Source organism: Lynx canadensis, chromosome B3 (genome assembly GCF_007474595.2).
Source record: "Lynx canadensis isolate LIC74 chromosome B3, mLynCan4.pri.v2, whole genome shotgun sequence".
Lineage (NCBI taxonomy): Eukaryota > Metazoa > Chordata > Mammalia > Carnivora > Felidae > Lynx > Lynx canadensis.
In genome coordinates this window covers 4,732,836-4,752,400 of record NC_044308.2, presented here as the reverse complement: position 1 = coordinate 4,752,400, position 19,565 = coordinate 4,732,836, and the positions used below count along the sequence as shown (strand labels likewise).

General features: G+C 45.6%; 1 protein-coding gene across 1 annotated transcript in view; it reads right to left on the bottom strand.

The window, feature by feature from the left end:
* The window catches only part of IQGAP1 (IQ motif containing GTPase activating protein 1), a 103,378-nt gene extending 97,149 nt beyond the window's left edge, over positions 1-6,229 (bottom strand). Inside the window, exons 1-2 of the mRNA XM_030317324.2 lie at positions 6,097-6,229; positions 4,262-4,361 (exon numbers count right to left, since the gene is read on the bottom strand). Coding sequence (XP_030173184.1) covers positions 4,262-4,361; positions 6,097-6,151 — 155 coding nt within the window. The 5' untranslated portion in view covers positions 6,152-6,229. The remainder of the gene's footprint in view (positions 1-4,261; positions 4,362-6,096) is intronic.
* Positions 6,230-19,565: the final 13,336 nt, after the last annotated feature.

Below are 19,565 nucleotides of genomic sequence, written 5' to 3'. Positions count from 1 at the left end.
CTGATATGTTCTCTTCCTGGGTCTGTTCACGTGAACATTCTGATCCTTCTCTGTATCACTTTCTCCTCTCCAAGACCTGAGCGCCTAGCGTAGCTCACATATTTACACTTCGCCTCTCTCAACTAAGTGAAAATGCTAGTCATCTCTACCATACAGCTATTCCACAGACCAAACAAATGTGAAGACAATCAGAACAGGCAAAAGATCAAAATAAACCCACATTTTGGGGCGCCTGGGTGGCTCAGTCGGTTAAGCGTCCGACTTCAGGTGGGGTCATATTCTTATAGTCTGTGAGTTCTAGCCCCACGTCGGGCTCTGTGCTGACAGCTCAGAGCCTGGAGCCTGCTTCCCATTCTGTGTCTCCCTCTCTCTCTGCCCCTCCCCTGCTCATGCTCTCTGTCTCAAAAATAAATAAAAACATCAAAATTTTTTTTAAAAATAAAAATTAAAAAATAAACCTACATTTCAAGTCCTTGGTCTGTTCTGCAGCTCGTAACAAAAAGCCCTGAATCCTCAGATATTTCATTAAAATAGTAACTTAATTTCCATATTAAAGCTACTCTCCAAAAAATAGGGAAAAGCAGAATGTATTTTCTTATTCCCAATCACTCTAGGTGCACACTTTTACGGAATCACTCCTAAATTTTCCCACTTAACCTTTCAGGGAAACATAAACCCACGGCACACCCTCATTTCTCTACAAACACCCTTACACTCACTGTCTCCACACATTCATCTTCACCCTCTCTACACAATCTCCTCTCTTCCCAGGGAAGAGCTCTGTTACAGGTACGGGAGAAAATGGAGTGCCCTGGGGTACACAATGGAGCCACTGTACTTGAAGGTGGAGCTTCCAGGGGGAGGAGTATCAGTACTAGAAATAGAACCGAAGAGGGAAACCTTTTCTCTCCTGGATCTCTCTGATCTTTCTTCCTGGATTTGGAAGGGGTGTAAATTCCAGACCTTGGGGCTCCTCCAACTCAGGAGGGGTGGAGGTTATGAAGGAAACAGGATGGGGGCCGATCCAAAAAGGAAAACTGGGCTTGCGCTAGAGGGGAAAGTGGGGTGCCAACAGCACACGGGGACAGCCCAGCTCACCAGGGTAGAAAACACAACGGGAGCTAAAGCCCCAGCTACGACGGGAGAGCATGTGATTTGTCCGTGGTTTACCTCAAACACTTTTTAAGGGTGGCAGCAGCCGCTTCATATGGCCAGTAGGGATCCCAGTCTTCTATTCTCTGCAGAGCACCCCAGGCTTCTTCCTAGCCCCCTCTGGTAGTAAAATCTAAATACATGCTCCCAACTTGATTTTCTAATCAAAGCTTTCAACAACCACCACCACCGCATCCTGGGATTGCCTCCCTAAAATAAATCAGGCACATTTCCACGATGCCAGGCCAATAGGACAATACGCCACGATTATACCCTCCCTTATAACCCAAAGCATAAAAAATAAAGAGTATCACCAATGTCTCACTTCCTCGGTCACTTCCTAAGTATGCAAAAGTAGTCAACTAAAAAACACTGCAGGTGATCATGGATGTTAAAGGAAATGGGCTACTTTTCTATTCTGGAAAAAACACCTCAGAGGGACACCTGAGTGGCTCAGTCGGTTAAACGTCTGACTCTGGATCTCAGGGTTGAGGGAAAACTCCCGACAGAAAAGAACGGCCCTAGAGCAGATGGAAATGAGCAGACAGAATACGCAAAGAAGCAAATGTGACAGAAAGCACCATTCTCGTCAGGCTATCATAACGCAGAGGTCTAAAACTATTTTAAATCTTGCTTCTCGGGCGCCTGGGTGGCTCAGTCGGTTGAGCGTCCGACTTCGGCTCAGGTCACAATCTCACGGTCCGTGAGTTCGAGCCCCGCGTCGGGCTCTGGGCTGATGGCTCAGAGCCTGGAGCCTGCTTCCGATTCTGTGTCTCCCTCTCTCTCTGCCCCTCCCCCGTTCATGCTCTGTCTCTGTCTCAAAAATAAATAAACGTTAAAAAAAAAATTTTTTTTTTTTAAAATCTTGCCTCTCAACTAAGGGGGAGCCTATCAGAACCACCAGAACCATTTAAAATATATAGGTGTAGGGGCACCTGGTGGCTCGGTCGGTTGAGTGTCCGACTCTTGATTTGGGCTCAGGTCATGATCTCACAGTTCATGGGTTCAAGCCCTGCATCAGGCTCTGTGCTATCAGTGCAGAGCCTGCTTGGGATTCTTTCTCTCCCTCTCTCTCTGCCCCCACCCCATGCTCACTGCTCGCTCTCTCTCTGAAAAAATAAATAAACTTAAATAAGATATACAGGTATCTGGACCTTCCAGACCTACAGAATCAGAGTCTCTACGGTAAGGCCGAGATATCTGTATTTTTAAGTTCCCCGGGTGACCTAATGCACACACTTGGTTGAGAACCACTGCACGACTGACTTTCAAAAAACTAATCTTCAGTCAAGAAAACTACAAGTAGACCATGCAGACTCAGGCTTCAGCTTCCTCACTGACATGAAATGGTTAAAGTGGAAGAGGCGTTGAACTAGAGTAGCGGTGGCAAGGGGGTGGTAGCCAAGACGCTCTGTAAAAAGGGAATTTTACTGTGGAAACCCAAGTTTAAAACAAAAGCAGAACTGCTTCGGATGGAGGAAGGAAGGGAGCTGGGGTTCTTCCCTCTCATCCCCAGGTCACCGCAACAGAGACACAGGATGGTCTCTCATTCCAGCTGCGGCTTTCAAATTCTTTGACTTTCCAAAACTAGATCTAGTGCGCAGCTGAAGTAACAGGGACCCAATCTTTTTTTTCCGTGGGGCCCTTACACACTTCATATGAGAAACATCCCCTTTTCTTTTTTTTTTTAAGTTTATTTATTTTCAGAGAGAGAGAGAGCAAGCGAGCGAGCAGGGCAGGGGCAGAGAGGATCTCAAGGAGCCTCCACGCTCAGCTTAGAGCTGACGCGGGGCTCTATCTCGGGACCGAGATCATGACCTGAGCCAAAATCAAGTGGGTCCTTTAACCGACTGAGCCCCCAGGCGCCCCTCCTCTTTTCTAATCACATATTCACTTCCTGCTGTCTAACCTTCTATTTAGAAAAACAAGTGTTATTATCATTCTCCCCACCTAAATCACCACTAACTGCCCCCCTGTACCCAGTCTAAAGGGAGAGGTTTAAGCTCAGCAAAGAAGCCTGGATTCAAGACATCAGAATGCTGTTAGAGAGTCCCAGGGACGGAAGAAGGACAACGGAACCAGGGAGGGGCACAAAAGGGACCATGTCTTTCGAGAGGAAAAGGAAAAGAGCTGAAAGGCTAACACTTGTAACTTCAGGAACACATGGATGTTTGTTGTATTGTTCTCTGGACTTTCCTAAAAGTGTTTTAAGAGCCTCAGAATTAACAAAACAAAAATACTCTTGTTTATTAACACTACTGCAACATCCTTGATTTTCATTGGACTTTGATCACAAATACCTTTCATTACCCCATGCTGGCCTTTTCCATCAAAGCTCACATGTAGGAAACAAGATCTGTAATTATATCTATCCGCCCTGGGGCCTTGCAAAGGAATACCAGCACCAAAACAAAACTGAACCACTGATAGCAAATAGACACTCTAAGAGTAAGACCACCAGGTGTCCCAGCATCTGAAAAGGGAAAACCGCCCTTATACGTTCACTTCCCAAAAAATGCAGAGGATGGTGACTCCGGTAAACTTTGAATACTGCCAAACCGGTGGACCTTTCGCCAGAGTCCTACCAAGAGGAAAATGAATCCAATTCATGTATAAATCAAAACCAGTGAAACACCAGGCTAAGAACTTTAAACTTCAAAAAATGCTATTTCAAAAAAAACCAAAATGCTATTTCTGGGCCGCCTGGCTGGCTCAATCATAAAGCCTGTGATTCTTGATCTCAGGGTCCTGAGTTCAAGCCCTGTGTTGGGTATGGAGCCTACTTAAAAAGACACACACAAAAGAAAAGTCTGGGGAAAAAACCCCCACAAACTGCTATTCTCCCCTACAGCTCGTAGTGCCCCAAAACATGCACGATACGTATAAAACCAAACACAGATCTGGGAATTTTTCAGAATACACAAGCGCCCATCAGAGTTTCACGATAAGCTGCTATCAAGGCCACTTGTTCCCGTGAATAAATACCCTACCTATACTTATTCCTTCAAACTACCAGCCTCCGACAGTCACACCTAGGACATATTCAAAGAGATCTTTATCTGTGTTCACATCACAACAGCTCCCTTCTCTGCAGCCGGCCAATCGTTACCTCTTTGCTTCTTCCAAATGACAAAGGTACTCATAAGCCACATTCTGACGTCTCCTTTCGTCCATCTCCTCTGCAGTGAGTCTCTCATTATCCAGGACAGCTAAAACATGAAAGGAAGAATGTAAACACAAGAATCTGTAACCTTTCTGACAGATAAAAGAAAGCCACGGCATCAAATTCCTGTTAGTCACCTGGCAGGTCAGGGTAACCTGTGGACGTGTGGATGGCCAGATGTACTACGAGGACTTTCCTAAAACAGGAACTAGGGAGTTTCAACTACATTCGTCTTAACCTTTTGTTAAAAGTGTCATCATATAGACTTGTACGAAATTTTAGTACAAGTTTGTTGTCACTTGACAAATACTGAGTTGAGATTTTGGCCCAACTCTGTTCTGGCCTATCTACCAGACTCTCTCCCAATACAGAGCTGAGAGTGTTGTTTTTCCCTTGTTTATTAATAACCCAAGGCAGCAGTCATTGAGAACTAAGTGGCGGTAATTATGTTCAACGCCTTACATGCATTCTCTCACGGAAGTCCCACAACAATCCTCTGATTATCACTCCCATTTTACAGATGAGGAAACTGAGGCTGGGTGCCCTTAGCTCTACCGCTAATAAGCGGTTGCCGGGCCTGGATTCCAACCCAGGCAGTCTGTCTCAAATCTGCCAACTTCATGGGCACCCGGGGTATGGCATCGACTCCTGACTCCTTGGGATGGCATTCAAGGCCTTTTCCAATTTGGCCCCAACTACTTCTGGAAACTCTTCTCCCTCTCCCCGACCCTCCTCCCTCCACCACCGTGTACTGTCTCTGACCCCACGCTGCCCAACCTCACGCAGCATCCGCCAGAGCTCCCCTCACGTGTCACTACCTGTGTTCTTACTGCCTTCCCCCCACCCCTCCTCCACATCCACCTTCCTGCTTTTGCCCGGCTGGCTCAGCATCTTTTATCTTTATTACACCTCACTATCATTAGCTTGTACACCTGTCCTTCTCTGATTGAGACGCTCTTGGCAGGCAGGGCCTGCTCTTACTCACTAATTTCACAAACGCGACACAATCCCTCACACATAACTGTTGAGTGAACTTATCCTAAAAACAGACCATTACTCTCACAAGAGAAAATAAAAACGAAATCTCGGGATTCCCAAGGACCCTCCTGCGGCCAGCGGTAGCTGTGCCGCCTACAAGTTCAGTGCCGTCCCCTGGACGGCTACAGAAAACGAGGTTCGGAAAAATGAGGAAGTCACAGGGGTTCTTTTTTTCTTTTCTTTTTTTCTTTCTTTTTTTTTTTTTTTTTCTCTCTCTCTGTTTTAATTTTTGAAAGCCTGACCAGGGAACGAAGCCCGAGCAAGGTGAAGTGGCCCGCCCCGGGCCGCACGTCTCCGCTGGCCCGGGGCCCCCAGCAGGTCCCGACCCCCGGTCCACGTCGCAGGCGGCACCCGGGGCAGCGCCTTCCCGCGAAGCGCGAGCGGAGCCCAGCGCTCCGGGACACGCCCTGCCCCGGCCTCCTGCCACCTCACCCTAGGCCGTCTCCCCCAAATCTCGGCGGCGCTGCGAGGCGGGAGGCTCTGGGTGGGGCCCGTCGCGGCGCCCGGGCTCAGGCGAAGAGGGCCGCCTGCGTCCCCGCCGCCGCCGCCGCCGCCGCCTCCGAGCCCAGGTCGCGCGCCTCGCCGCCCCTCCCGCCCGCCGCCCGGCCCGGCCGGCTCTTCCGGGTCCGCGCGGCCCGCAGCCGCCCTGCCGCGCCCGCCCGCACGAGCCCCCCGGGAAAACGGCGCCTCGCAGGCAGCGAGCCCGGCCCCGAAGCCCCCGCGCCGCAGAGCCCCGCACTCACAGCCATAGTGCGGCCGGACCACGCCCAGTCCGTCAACATCGTCCGTGGCGGACATGGCGGCCGAGCCCGGGTCTCTGCTGAGGAAGCGGTGAGACCTTGAAGGCGCGGCCGACGGCAGCTGCGGCTCCTGCACAGTGCGCGGGCTGCCTTGCTCCCTGAGGCCCCGCCCCGCCCCGTCGGCCCCGCCCCATCCGACCCCGCCCCTCCGGCCCCGCCCTGCCGCGCCGAAGGGAGCTGGGGTGGGGGCGGAGCCCGAGCCGCTCAGCCCCGCCCAATCCCCGCCCCTGGCGGTAACACCCTCTGGAGGCGGAAGGAAGGGGGCGGAGCCCACCCGTCCCCGGCGCTCGCGGTCCTCCTCTCTCCGCGGGAAAGGCGGCCCCCGCCCTGGAGCCCTGCCCTGCCGGCCGCCGCCCCGACCGCACCTCGGGGACAGAAAACGCCGCCTAACTGAAACAGAGCATATTGTTCCTCAACTAGAAGAGGAGGTTGCGCAGAAGAAAAAGATATTCCAGAAGAAACAAAAGCTTATGGACCGGGATTAAATTCAGCGTTAAATAAAAGCACATAAAAGTTAAAAAAAAAAAAAAAAGGCTTGAAATAAAAACCATGGCCCCTCCTCTTTTCCCCTGCCGGTGGAGCTAAACTCCTTTGCACCAAAGCGCTCCAGGAAGGCGTCCTTTGCAGTGACCCAGTGTTCTTGAGGAACAGAAGCAGGACCCAAACTGCCATAAGGGAGGCACAGCCCTGCAGCCTGGCCTCAGTCTTCTCTCCAGATTCGCCCCTCGTCACCAGATTAGAACTGCTTAACACCCCCCACCCCCCCACACACACACCGCGTACTTGAGAAGTGGATGCTGAAACAGGAGACTGTCCAAGCCTCCTTCTCTTAGTTTCCCCTGCCTCTGTTCTTCCTAAGTTCCTCTTTTCTCAGGGGATTCTTTGCCCTTTTTTAGGATGCCTCTTCCCCTTGCAGCTTGTGGCCTGCCCTTAAAATATTGGTATTCATTGGAATTCTGTTCTTAGCCTCTTCTGTTTTTTGCCCACTCCTTCTGGGTTTTTTTTTCCCCCATTTTACGCACTCTTTCTGGGTATTTTTATTCTTACTCACCTTCAACTGCTGAAGAGCTTTAAATGTACATTTCCAGACCAGGCTCTGTAAAAGACCCGACTCAGTATTTTCAGCTGTGTAATGGACATATTCCCCTGTGAATCCTGCAGACACTTGAAATTTAACGTGTTGAACACTGACTCTGTTCCTACGATAGTCTTTGTTAATAGAAGTGCTCTGTTGGCCATCAGGACACCCCAGCCTCCCTGCCTCACACCGCACATCCAGCCAGTGTTCTGAAGTGTCTTACTTTTGTCTCTATCCCCATTGTGATTATACTGTTTAGATTGTCACCATCTCTGTTTTCTCTTTGGCCAACTCACTCCTCACTGTCACCAGCGTGTTCTTCCTAAAGTGCAAATGCCTTTGCATTCCTCCCTTTTACATTTTTCTCATTATTCCCTTCAGGATATGGTCCAAGTTCCTTAGCATGCCGAATAAGCCCCTTCATAACCTGACTCCAGGCTTTTTGGTCTAGCCTTTTTTTCATCTATTTGCTCTTCCTTCAAAATATTAAAGCGAGGACCTTGAAAACCTAGAACAAAACACTTTCCATTAAAAAAAACAAGCAAAGGGTGGTGCCTGGGTGGCTCAGTTGGTTGAGCGCTGGACTCTTGATTTTGGCTAGCGTCATTATCTCATGGGTTCGGGAGATGAGCCCAGCATCAGGCTCTGCTCTGACAACGAGAAGCCTGCTTGGGATTCCCTCTCTCTCCCTCTCTCTCTCTCCTCCCCCCACCCCCACTCATGCGCTCTCTCTCTTTCAAAATAAACTTAAGAGAATAAATAAAAAATTAAAAAAACAGGCAAAGGTTTAATTATTACAAATTCAAAAGTTAGTTCTTTCTAAAATTGTCAAGTTCAGCTTACAAATTTTATTATTCTAAGCCTAGCATATTTTACCAATCACTTTTCAGAAACTTTGAATACTTTTTGGTCCCATTTACAAACTTAGTTAATTCAACATCTCCAATCATTTAAAATTATGTCTATAAACTTAATTTATTTGGTTTCCCATTTAATTTCTTCCGTTTTCTAACCTAGAAACTTTTCAAGGCTTAGCAATTCTTTTTTTTTTTTTTTCAACGTTTATTTATTTTTGGGACAGAGAGAGACAGAGCATGAACGGGGGAGGGGCAGAGAGAGAGGGAGACACAGAATCGGAAACAGGCTCCAGGCTCTGAGCCATCAGCCCAGAGCCTGACACGGGGCTCGAACTCACGGACCGCGAGATCGTGACCTGGCTGAAGTCGGACGCCCAACCGACTGCGCCACCCAGGCGCCCCATAAGGCTTAGCAATTCTTATAAATTAAACAAACTTACAAAAAATGAATCTAAATTTCTCTTAAATAGCCCAGTTCCATGTGCAAACTTAGTAAGATATCAACTCACAATCTTAAGTCTAAAACTAATCCAGTAGACATATAAGACTGTCACTCTAATAAGCCAAATTTTCTTAAACATTGCAAGTGCATAAAATGTGAAATATGCACATATTTCTTCTTTAATGTTTACTTTTTTTGAGAGAAAGAGCGTGAGATGGAGAGAGACAGAGAGAAAGGGAGACAGTATCTGAAGCAGGCTCCAGGCTCTGAGCTGTCAGCACAGAACCTGATGCAGGGCTTGAACTCACGAACTGTGAGATCATGATTTGAGCTGAAGTCAGACACTCAACCGACCAAGACACCCAGGTGCCCCTGCACATATTTCTTCTTAACCCCAACATATTAGTCCCCTAGTTTTTACCCCATTAAGCTTTTCTGTACTAATTTTAAAGCTTCTCTGAGTTGAAAGGTACATAGCTGCTAAGAAAGTTTCCAACCTAGTTAATTAAGATTACTTTTTAAAGTTATTTTATTTTATTTTATTTTTGAGAGAGAGAGAGAAAGAGAGAGAGAGAGAGAATGAGCAGAGGAGGGGTAGAGAAAGATAATCCCAAGCAGACTCCACTGTGAGCACAGAGCCTGACACGGGGCTTGAACTCACAAACCTTAGATCATGACCTGAGCCAAAATCAAGTGTTGGACACTTAACCTGCTGAGTCACCCAGGCACCCCTATTTTATTTTATTTTAGTGAAAGAGTGCACCACCCAGGCCTGCGAGCAAGGGAGGGGCAGAGAGAGAGAGATAGAGAGAGAGAGAATCCCAAGCAGGCTCCCCACCCAGCTCAGAGCCCCTCGAGGGGCCGGATCCCACACCCGTAGGATCACAACCTGAGCCGAAATCAAGAGTTGGTCGCTCAACCGACTGAGCCACCCCAGGAGCCCCAAGATTACTTTTGATCAGAGATTTCCATTAGATATAACTTCTGGAGCTTCAGACTTTCAGAACCATTTTTCTCATTGTGCCAACTGTCACTTTGAGCTGTTTTCTATATTATGTCATAGATTTGAAAACTTGTTATCTATTCCTCTGACTACCCTTAGAAACCAGCAAGTCCTATCCAGTTTACCTTTGGATTTTATTTTCTATGTCTTGGCTTTTAAAACACTTACCTATGTTTTCATTTTAATTCTAAAGACCTTTGGAATGGATGGAATCCAAATACATAAATGTGTTTTATCTCCAATGATAAAGGTTATGAACCTAATACGCTCAGGCATTTTTTTTTAAGTAAGCTCTAGGTCCAGGTGGGGCTCGAATTCATGACCCCAAAAACCAAGAATTGCATGCTCTACCCACTGAGGCAACAAGACACCCCCTGTGAGTCCTTTCTTATTCCTAGAAACATGCAATTCTAACAGGTATTTAAATCAATCTCCCATTGAATTTCAGATATCTCACATAGCTTTATCTGATGTTCACAAATTAAGCCATTCTTCATAATTATACTAACTGAAAGCTACTGAGGGTTTACGAGACTAAGTGTTTTGTATTTATTTTCTTTTCTGAACTTCCTGATAATTCTACAAAGTAAGAACTCCTAGGGGTGCCAGCTGGCTCAGTTAGTAGAGTAGAACTTACTTAAAAAAAAAAAAAAGGAAGAAAGAAAGAAAGAAAAGGAAAGGAAAGAACTATTATTATCTCTAATTTACAGATGAGAAGTGGAGAACTAAGTAATTCAACTGAAGCTACGTAGTAAGAGGCAGAGCTGGAACTCAAACCCCAAGTCTAATGACAAAGCCCCCATGCCTGGTCAATAAACCTGAGATTCAGGGAAATGCACATGAAGACCATCCTTGGCCACTTAGTACTTCTCACCTATCAGAGTAGCAATATTTTATTTGTTTTCATTGATACTGTTGGCAAAAAGTGACAAAGCAACCACTCTCCTACACAGCTGCTTGGGCTGTAAGTTGATACAATCTTTCTGAAGTCCAAATTGGCATTAGGCAGCTACCCTTCAACCAAGGAATTCCTCTCTTGAAATTTATCAAAATGAAACTATTTTCTTTCTTTCCTGCTCTTTTTAAGTAAACTCTACCCCAATATGGGACTGGTACTCACAACCCCAAGATCAAGAGTCATGTGCTCTACTGACTGACTCAGCCAGCCAGATGCCCCATAGTGAAAATACTTTTAAGGTGCAAAAATTAGCAATAAATACGCTTATGGAAATGTCTTAAATGCCCATCATTAGGCTTTGAAATCAGCAATGGCACCTCCACACAATGAAATGCTAGACACCCCTAACAGCGATAACCTGTGGTTCTGGTCACGTTTGACTGGCTACCAGGAATATATATATAGACTAGAACTGCAGCAAGAGAAAAACAGGACTCGTGGAAGGCTGAAGGCATGGCTCTGTTCCTCTGAGCATCTCTGCTTCTCTACAGGTCTGCTCCTACCCCCCCCCCCCCTTTTTGACAACCAGCCTCCTCCATTCTAGTTTTTTCTGCTCCTTCACAACTATGACTTCTATTTGTTTGGCTTCCCATGGCCTTAATTCAAAGCCATGACATCCTTACAGCATCAGCTCCTTTGAGGATAGTCTCAGTTGCCCAATTCCATAACCCAGTGGCATGATTGGCCCAGCTCATCTTTCCACCTCCCAGGTATGCCTCTGATCGCCCACAGGTAGGCTGCCCTTCAATCAGATGCCAATCCTTTGGTTCATTTAGCTGCGGTCGGGAGATACAGCCAAGTAAGGATAGAAAACTAAGAGCTGGGCAATGTTTCCTTCAATGGGAGGCTGGCTAGGCAATGCTGTCAATCTTTTGGTGACTCGTATTTTTTTTAATTCTTCTTCTTCTTCTTTTTTTTAATGTTTGTGTATTGTGGAGACAGAGAGTGTGCGTGCCCACATGCTTTGGAAGGTCGGAGACAGAGGACAGAGAGAGAGACTACCCCAAGCAGGTTCAGCACTGTCAGCACAGAGCCTGATAACAGAGCTTGATCTCACGAACAGTGAGATCATGATCTGAAACAACATGGAGTCTGATGTTTGACTGACTGAGCCACCCAGGTGCCCCTGATGGTGGGTATTTCTAATATTTCTAATATGATGCCTAAATGAAAATAACAAATTGCAAACCAATAAATATATTATGATACCATTTTTGCTTTAGAAGCATAGAAATAAGAGCACCTGAGTGGCTCGGTTAAGTGTCTGCCTTCAGCTCAGGTCATGATCTCACCATCGGTGAGTTCAAGCCCCACATTGGGCTCTGTGCTGACAGCTCAGAGCCTGGAACCTACTCCGGATTCTGTGTGTCTCTCTCTCTCTCTGCCCCTCCCTGCTCACACTCTGTCTCTCTCTCAAAGATAAATAAAACATTAAAATATTTTTTTAAATTTTTTTTCAACGTTTATTTATTTTTGGGACAGAGAGAGACAGAGCATGAACGGGGGAGGGGCAGAGAGAGAGGGAGACACAGAATCGGAAACAGGCTCCAGGCTCCGAGCCATCAGCCCAGAGCCCAACGCGGGGCTCGAACTCACGGACCGCGAGATCGTGACCTGGCTGAAGTCGGACGCTTAACCGACTGCGCCACCCAGGTGCCCCTAAAATATATTTTTTTTAAGTATAGAAATAGGGGCACCTGGGTGACTCAGTCGGTTAAGCGTCCGACTTCGGCTCAGGTCACGATCTCACGGTCCGTGGGTTCGAGCCCCCCGTCGGGCTCTGTGCTGACAGCTCAGAGCCTGGAGCCTCCTTCGGATTCTGTCTCCCTCTCTCTCTGCCCCTCCCCCGCTCACACTCTGTCGCTCTCTATCTCAAAAGTAAATAAACGTTGGGGCGCCTGGGTGGCGCAGTCGGTTAAGCGTCCGACTTCAGCCAGGTCACGATCTCGCGGTCCGGGAGTTCGAGCCCCGCGTCGGGCTCTGGGCTGACGGCTCGGAGCCTGGAGCCTGTTTCCGATTCTGTGTCTCTCTCTCTCTCTGCCCCTCCCCCGTTCATGCTCTGTCTCTCTCTGTCCCAAAAATAAATAAACGTTGAAAAAAAATTAAAAAAAAAAAAAAGTAAATAAACGTTAAAAAAAATTTTTTTAAAGTATAGAAATAAATACATATAGATGTGCATATGAATAGAAAAAAAGAGCCTTGAAGCATACACATCAATATATTAACAGTAGTTTCTCCAGGTAGTGGAGTTACAATGGATTTTGTGGAATTTGTTTATTTGCTTTTTTTCTATTAACCAAGTTTTCTACGACGAGGTACTCAAACTACTCTTTTGTCAGTAAGAATAAATATGAATAAAGTTAGTAACTATGAAATAAATGAATTAAAATTAAATTACCACAGATGTTGGCGAGGATGCAGAGAAAGGGAAGCCTTGTGCACTTCTGGTGGGAATGCAAACTGGTGCAGCCACTCTGGAAACAGGATGGAGGTTCCTCAAAAAATTAAAAATAGAACGACCCTACAACCCAGGAATTACACTATTAGGTATTTACCCAAAGGATACAAAAATGCTGATTTGAAGGGACACATGCACCCCCATTTTATAGCAGCGTTATTGACAATAGCCAATTTATGGAAAGAGCCCAAACGTCCATCGGCTGACAAGTGGATAAAGAAGATGTGGTATATATGCAAATGGAATACTGCTCGGCGATCAAAACGAATGAAATCTTGCCATCTACAAGAACGTGGATGGAACCAGAGTGTATTATGCTGAGTGAAATAAGTCATGCAGAGAAAGACAAATAGATTTCACTCCTGTATGGAATTTAAGAAACACAACAGATGAACGTAGGGGAAGGGGAGGAAAACTAAGATAAGAACAGAGAGGGAGGCAAACCATAAGAGACTCAAATACAGAGAACAAATTGAGGGTTGCTGCAGTGGAGGCAGGTAGGAGGACGGGGGATGGGCACTGAGGACAGGTGGCTGATGGGCACTAAGGAGGGCACCTGTTGGGATGAGCACTGCGTGTTGTATGTAAGTGATGAATCACCGGGTTCTACTCCTGAAACCAATACTACGTGGTATGTTAACTAACTTGAATTCAAATTTAAAAAAATAATAAATTACAAAATAATTAGCCAAATGGCCATTTTGGGAGATAAAATTGGTTCATAAGCTCAAGGAATTTATAGACTCCTGGGAATGGAGTAATATTAACAGGACAGATTCAGATAAGCACCATAATAGAAGTTTCTCTTGACCTGGAATACCTTTAACCCCCTTATCTGCCTGGGAAACTGCTACTCAACTTCCCAGACCTAACTTACATGTCACCTCCTCCCCCCAGGCAAAATTAATCACTTCCTCATTCATTTCCCAGAAGGACTCTAGAAACAACACGTCTTCACAAAGAACTCCCAAGTTTTTCACTTTTTAATACTTCTGAAATCAGGATAGGACTTACAATCAGTCATTTAAAAAACCAAAACACAGGGACACCTGGGTGGCTCCGACGGTTAAGTGACTGACTTCGGCTCAGGCCATGATCCCGCACTTCGTGAGTTTGAGCCCCACACTGGGCTTTGCAGTGACAGTACACAGCCCACTTTGGATTCTCAGTCTCTCTCTCTCTCTCTCTCTCTCTCTCTCCCCCAGCCCATGCTGTCTCTCTCAAAAATAACTAAACATTTAAAAAAATAATAAAAAACAAAACAAAACAACAACAAAAAACTAGCCAGCTACCAGTATAAGAAGTAGATGAGAAAGTAACATAATTATCATTGTTTGCAGATGTGCAATCTTAATTAATTTATCAGAAAAGATCAAAGAACTGTCAGCGCCAGAATCAATGACAGATCCACTCTTTCAGAATAGTTAAATGGATCCAAATAAAGTTAGACTCTTCACAAAAAGCTTGGCTCCAACTTTGGTTTAGAGAAGAGGCTAAGTAATTCCAGGGATAAATGTATGCTGTTGTGGATCAAGTTTTTTAAAACACACATTTGATAGGATAGTCTGATGATGATGATATAAACTCTACCCCCAAGGTGGGGCTCAAAAATCATGACCCCCAGATCAAGAGTCACATGCTCTACCAACGCCCCTAGGCGCCCCTAGGATATTCTAAATGTCCCAAAAGGCTGTTGGAATTTGGTGATGCAATCCCACAAGCAAAGGTGTCTTTGATTCCAGGAAGTCTGCAACCCTATATGAGTCCATTATAGCACTTAGTTCATGGAATTACAATTAGTTATTTACTTATCCATCTTCCCAAACAGACCATTAACTCCTCAGAGACAGACATTTGGGTAACTAAACTCAGCATGAATAGTTAACAAACGTGACATCTTTACTGTGGGAATTTTAAGATTTGCTTTTTATTCATTTATTGATGGATTCCCAGGGACAGACAGGAACACTTTTAACTGCTTTGGTCCCTTATGTTGTATGAGAGCTCACAGGGTTTTAGATACCAGCATCTTCTGAAAGAGGCTGGAAATCTGAGGCTCCAGCTCCTCAACACTTTTAAAGGTCACGTGTCACAGGGTGCCTGGGTGGCTCAGGCGGTTAAGTGTCTGACTTTGGCTCTCAAGTCATGATCTTGCAGTTCATGAGTTCAAACCCCACATCGGACTCTCTGCTGTCAGCACAGAGCTCACTTCGGATCCTCTGTCCCTCTCTCTCTCTCTGTCTCCCCTTCTCTCTGCCCCTCACATGCTTGCACTCTCTTAAGAATAAATAAACATTATAGGGCATCTGGGTGGCTTAGTCAGTTAAACATCTGACTTCTGCTCAGGTCATGATCTCACTGTTCACAAGTTCAAGCTCCATGTCAGGCTCTGTGTTGACAGCTCAGAGCCTGGAGCCTGCTTTGGATTCTGTGTCTCCCTTTCTCTCTGTCCCTCCCCTGCTCTCTCTCTCTCTCTCTCTCTCTCATAAATAAATAAGCATTAAAAAAAAAAAGAATAAAGATTAAAGAAAAAAACAAATAGAAAACTAACGCATATGCCCAAAGACATTGGGTGTATGTGGAGGGGAATGAGGTGGTCTTACTAAATATGCTGATGACAAAATCTTGCATAAAATGGACCGTGAGCTAGCTGGGCACCCTATTCCTCTCCAACAGGACTGACTCCATATATTCAATGAGCCTTTTGCGCAGATGTATCCAATAATAAATGGGTATTCAATCTGATCTCTGACCTGATTTCTTTGTCTTCTTATAGCCTAAACAACTTGGGTAAACTAAGGGTAGAAATGCAAAAGGAATCATATGCAGCAAATTGCAGTATAGCATCAAGCGGGTCTTTGTGTTTTGTTTAATTTTTTTAAGTTTATTTATTTTGAGAGAGATAAAAAAGCACAAGTTGGGGAGGGGCAGAGAGAGAGGGAGACACAGAATCCAAATTAGGCACCAGACTCTGAGCTGTCAGCACAGAGCATGACACGGGACTTGAACCCACATACTGTGAGATCATGACCTGAGCGGAAGTTGGATGCTTAACCGACTGAGCCACCCAGGTGCCCCAGGAGCAAAATGTTTTAAGTACCTGTTTATAATTGCGGCCACTTACCAACTTACTATGTTCCAGAATGTTCTAGGCCGTGTGTGTGTGTGTGTGTGTGTGTGTGTGTGTATATATTCTTATATAATCTTCATAATAATTCTATGAGAAAGATATTATTATCTTCATATTATAAATGAGGAAGCAGCTACAAATAGGTTAGCTATTTTGCTCAACGTTGTAAGATTCAGAGTTAGGAATCCAGTGGTCTAGGTCTTTCTGATTCTAAAATCTCTGGCAAATTACCATTCACTCCACCTCCCAGTTACAAACAGCATCTCACTGAGAAGTTGTTTGTTCACTTTTTGCACGTGCCTCATTCCCTCTGGAAACCCTTTGAGAAACATTCGTGAACATCTGTGTCCTGGCCGAGGGACAACTGACAAGAGAGACCCGGACGTTGTGGGAGGAAGACAGGAAGTCAGCCCAGAATGGAGTTGGGGCATTGGTTTCCGGGTTGGGGTTAGAATAGGCCGCAAGACATTACTGTTGCTGTCTCAAGGCTAAAGACAAAGGATAACTATAAGGACCTACCAAGAGACATAGGAACCATGAGCTCAGAAGGTACCCAGATCAAAGTATGGAGAAAAGAGGTCATTGAAACAGGAGCCCCCTCCTCACAGGCCTGGATCATGAGACAAGCCTGCACGGGCAGGGTTCTCTTGTGGCCTGCCTTTTAAACATCGACACGATGACAGTAGGTCACTAGGTACAACAGTGAACTTGTAATAGTGCCATCCAGGTCCAATTCTAAATGTTTGACATGAATCATCTTTTTGGATCATCGCAACAGGCCTACGAGACAGTTTAAGGATATGGAAACAGACTCAGAAAGGTTAACTAATTTGGGGCACCTGGATGACTCAGTTAAGCGTTCGCCTCTTGACTTCTGCTCAGGTCATGATCTCACAGTTCGGGGGTTTGAACCCCACATCGGGCTCCATGCTGGCAGTGCGGAACCTGCTTAGGATTCCCTTTCCCTCTCTCTCTCTGTCTCCTCTCATGTGCTCTGTCTCTCTCTCTCTCAAAATAAATAAATAAACTAAAAAAAAAAAAAAAAAAAGAGTTTACCTTATTTTCCAAAGATTACACTTGTAATTAGTGACATACCCAGAATTCAAACTGCACTTGACCCGAAGCCCATGTATGTGAACACTCGTCTGCTGATGTGCCAACCCCTGTCTGTGGCAGTAGCTACCTAGAGAACTGAGTTGAAAGATTTGTGAGGCCACATCCACCAAGAACATCATGAGCACTGCCATGACAGAGTACTCTGGTGGAGCTTTTGGACATCAAGAAATCATTTGAGGGTGCCTGGGTGGCTCAGTTGATTAAGCATTTGACTCATGATTTCAGCTCAGGTCTTGATCTCAGGGTGGTGAGGTCAAGCCCCATGCTGGGGATGGAGCCTACTTTAAAAAGAGGGAGGGAAAGAGGAAGGAGGGAAAAAATTGTCATTTGAGGAGTGCTAAGCACAGAATAGTTGCCTTTTTTTTTTTTTTACAGTAAGCTCTACACCCAATGTGGGGCTTGAACTCAGAACCCCGAGGTCAAAAGTCACATGCTTTATCAACTGAGCCAGCCAAGAGCCCTGAGAGCAGTTGATTTTTACTAGATGTTGGAAGGTTTCCTAGAAGAGGAGTTATTTAAGCAAGTCTTCCAAGGAATAACCAGTGGAAAGTTAAAGCACAAGTTGGAAAAACTGTAAACAAAGCCAGGGAATTATAAAAATGTATTGTGTATGGGCATGTGTTTGTGCATATGTGCCCCACTTACCTCCTAGATGCCTCACTCTTCCCCAAGAGCAGAAGCCAACATGATGCTTCAAGAAGTCCAAGTGGAACCTCTTTGGAAATATGCCCAATCTTTGTAGAGGCTGTGACCTCCTCTTTCCTCAGAGACCATGGGTTGTTGGTTGGGTAATGAGTGGATATTTTGGGTGAGAAGGGCTATAAATCACCTCTCCCTTTTTCACTCCCCATTCAAGTTTGGTATTCAGGTGGCAGAATGCTCACATTCTTGGAGGAATGCTGATTTGCTATGGGCCCCTCCAGAAGCAGAGTACAGAAAATCTTACAAGGCCTTTTCGTGAGATTATGGGCAAACTGGCAACATTTCTACCACCACTTATATTGCTAGAATAGAGCAATGTAAAGTACCATGAGACTTGAAACATAGATAAAGACTGTCACGGAAAAAAATGAGACACAGACACATGTAGCCATGTTCCTCCCTCAGACACTAATTAACTGACCCACATCCAGCCTGGTGAGAAAATGGCCAAGTTCTAGCTTGTTCCTCACAGTATAGAACTGGGTTCTCCGAACCATAAGTACCAATCGTGTTGTTCAGTTCAGTGGACTCATTGGCAACACCCTCATGTATCAGAGTGTCTTATGTAGCAGAATTCGCATGTGAAGCTCAAACAAAGCTTAAATTTCAAGATCAGGCCTTGTATTCACCTACTCGTTTATATACCAACTGCCCTAAGTGACACTTACTTCCTTCATGGAGCCTTCCTTGATGCTCAGGAGTATAGCCCATCTCTGGTTTCAGATTCTTCTTCTCTTCTTCTTCTTCTTCTTCTTCTTCTTCTTCCCCTCCTCCTCCTTCCTCCTCCTTCTCCTCCTTCTTTAGAGAAAGAGAGAGAGCCCAAGCAGGGGAGAGGGGCAGAGGAAGAGAGAGAGAACCTTAAGCAGGCTCCAGGCTCAGCTCAGAGCCCACAACACTGGGATCATGACCTGACCTGAAATCAAGAGTCGGATGCTCAACCAGCTGAGCCACCCAGGTGCCACTCATATTCTTCTTTGCATTGAAAACGATGTGTCTGTAGGTCTGTTTCCCCCAACTATTCTATGTGTTTCTTTTCTTTTTTTAACTTTTTAAAAGATCTTATTTATTTTAATTAAACTTTATACACAATGGCAGGGCTCACGACCCCAAGATCAAGAGTCTCAGGCTCTACAAACTCAGCCATCCAGGCATTCTTCCATATGCTTCTTGAGAGAATTGTCATGTTTATGCTGTATCCCCAGCACCTTGGGCTGGGTCTGGATATAACAGGTGTGTAATGAGTGTTTAGTGAATTAAATTGAATAAGGTGGAGAGATACAATGTGGGGATGGGCATGTATTCATATATTCTATTTGTGATACACCTCGGACTCTGAAGAGGTAGGACAGGCTGTGCTGGGGCTAATTCAAGGCTTAGATGCTGAAGTTAAGTGTTTTGGGTTTCCATCAGTTGAATCCAAGTCACCTAGATAAAGAGATGTATGTACTCAGTACACAAATGATAGATTCAGAGCAAGAGCCATGCTCAGGAGTAAAAGCAAGCTTCTGGCTTCAGAATTCCCAGATTGTGTTTTAGATAATCTGATGGGTGGCTAAAACAGGTGGGATCCATATGTCATCCTGGCTGCAGGGAGAGAAGCTGAACATCTGTAGACAGGGAACTCATTGTGGATGAAGACTCCAGTATCTGGGGCAAAAGGCAGGGTCA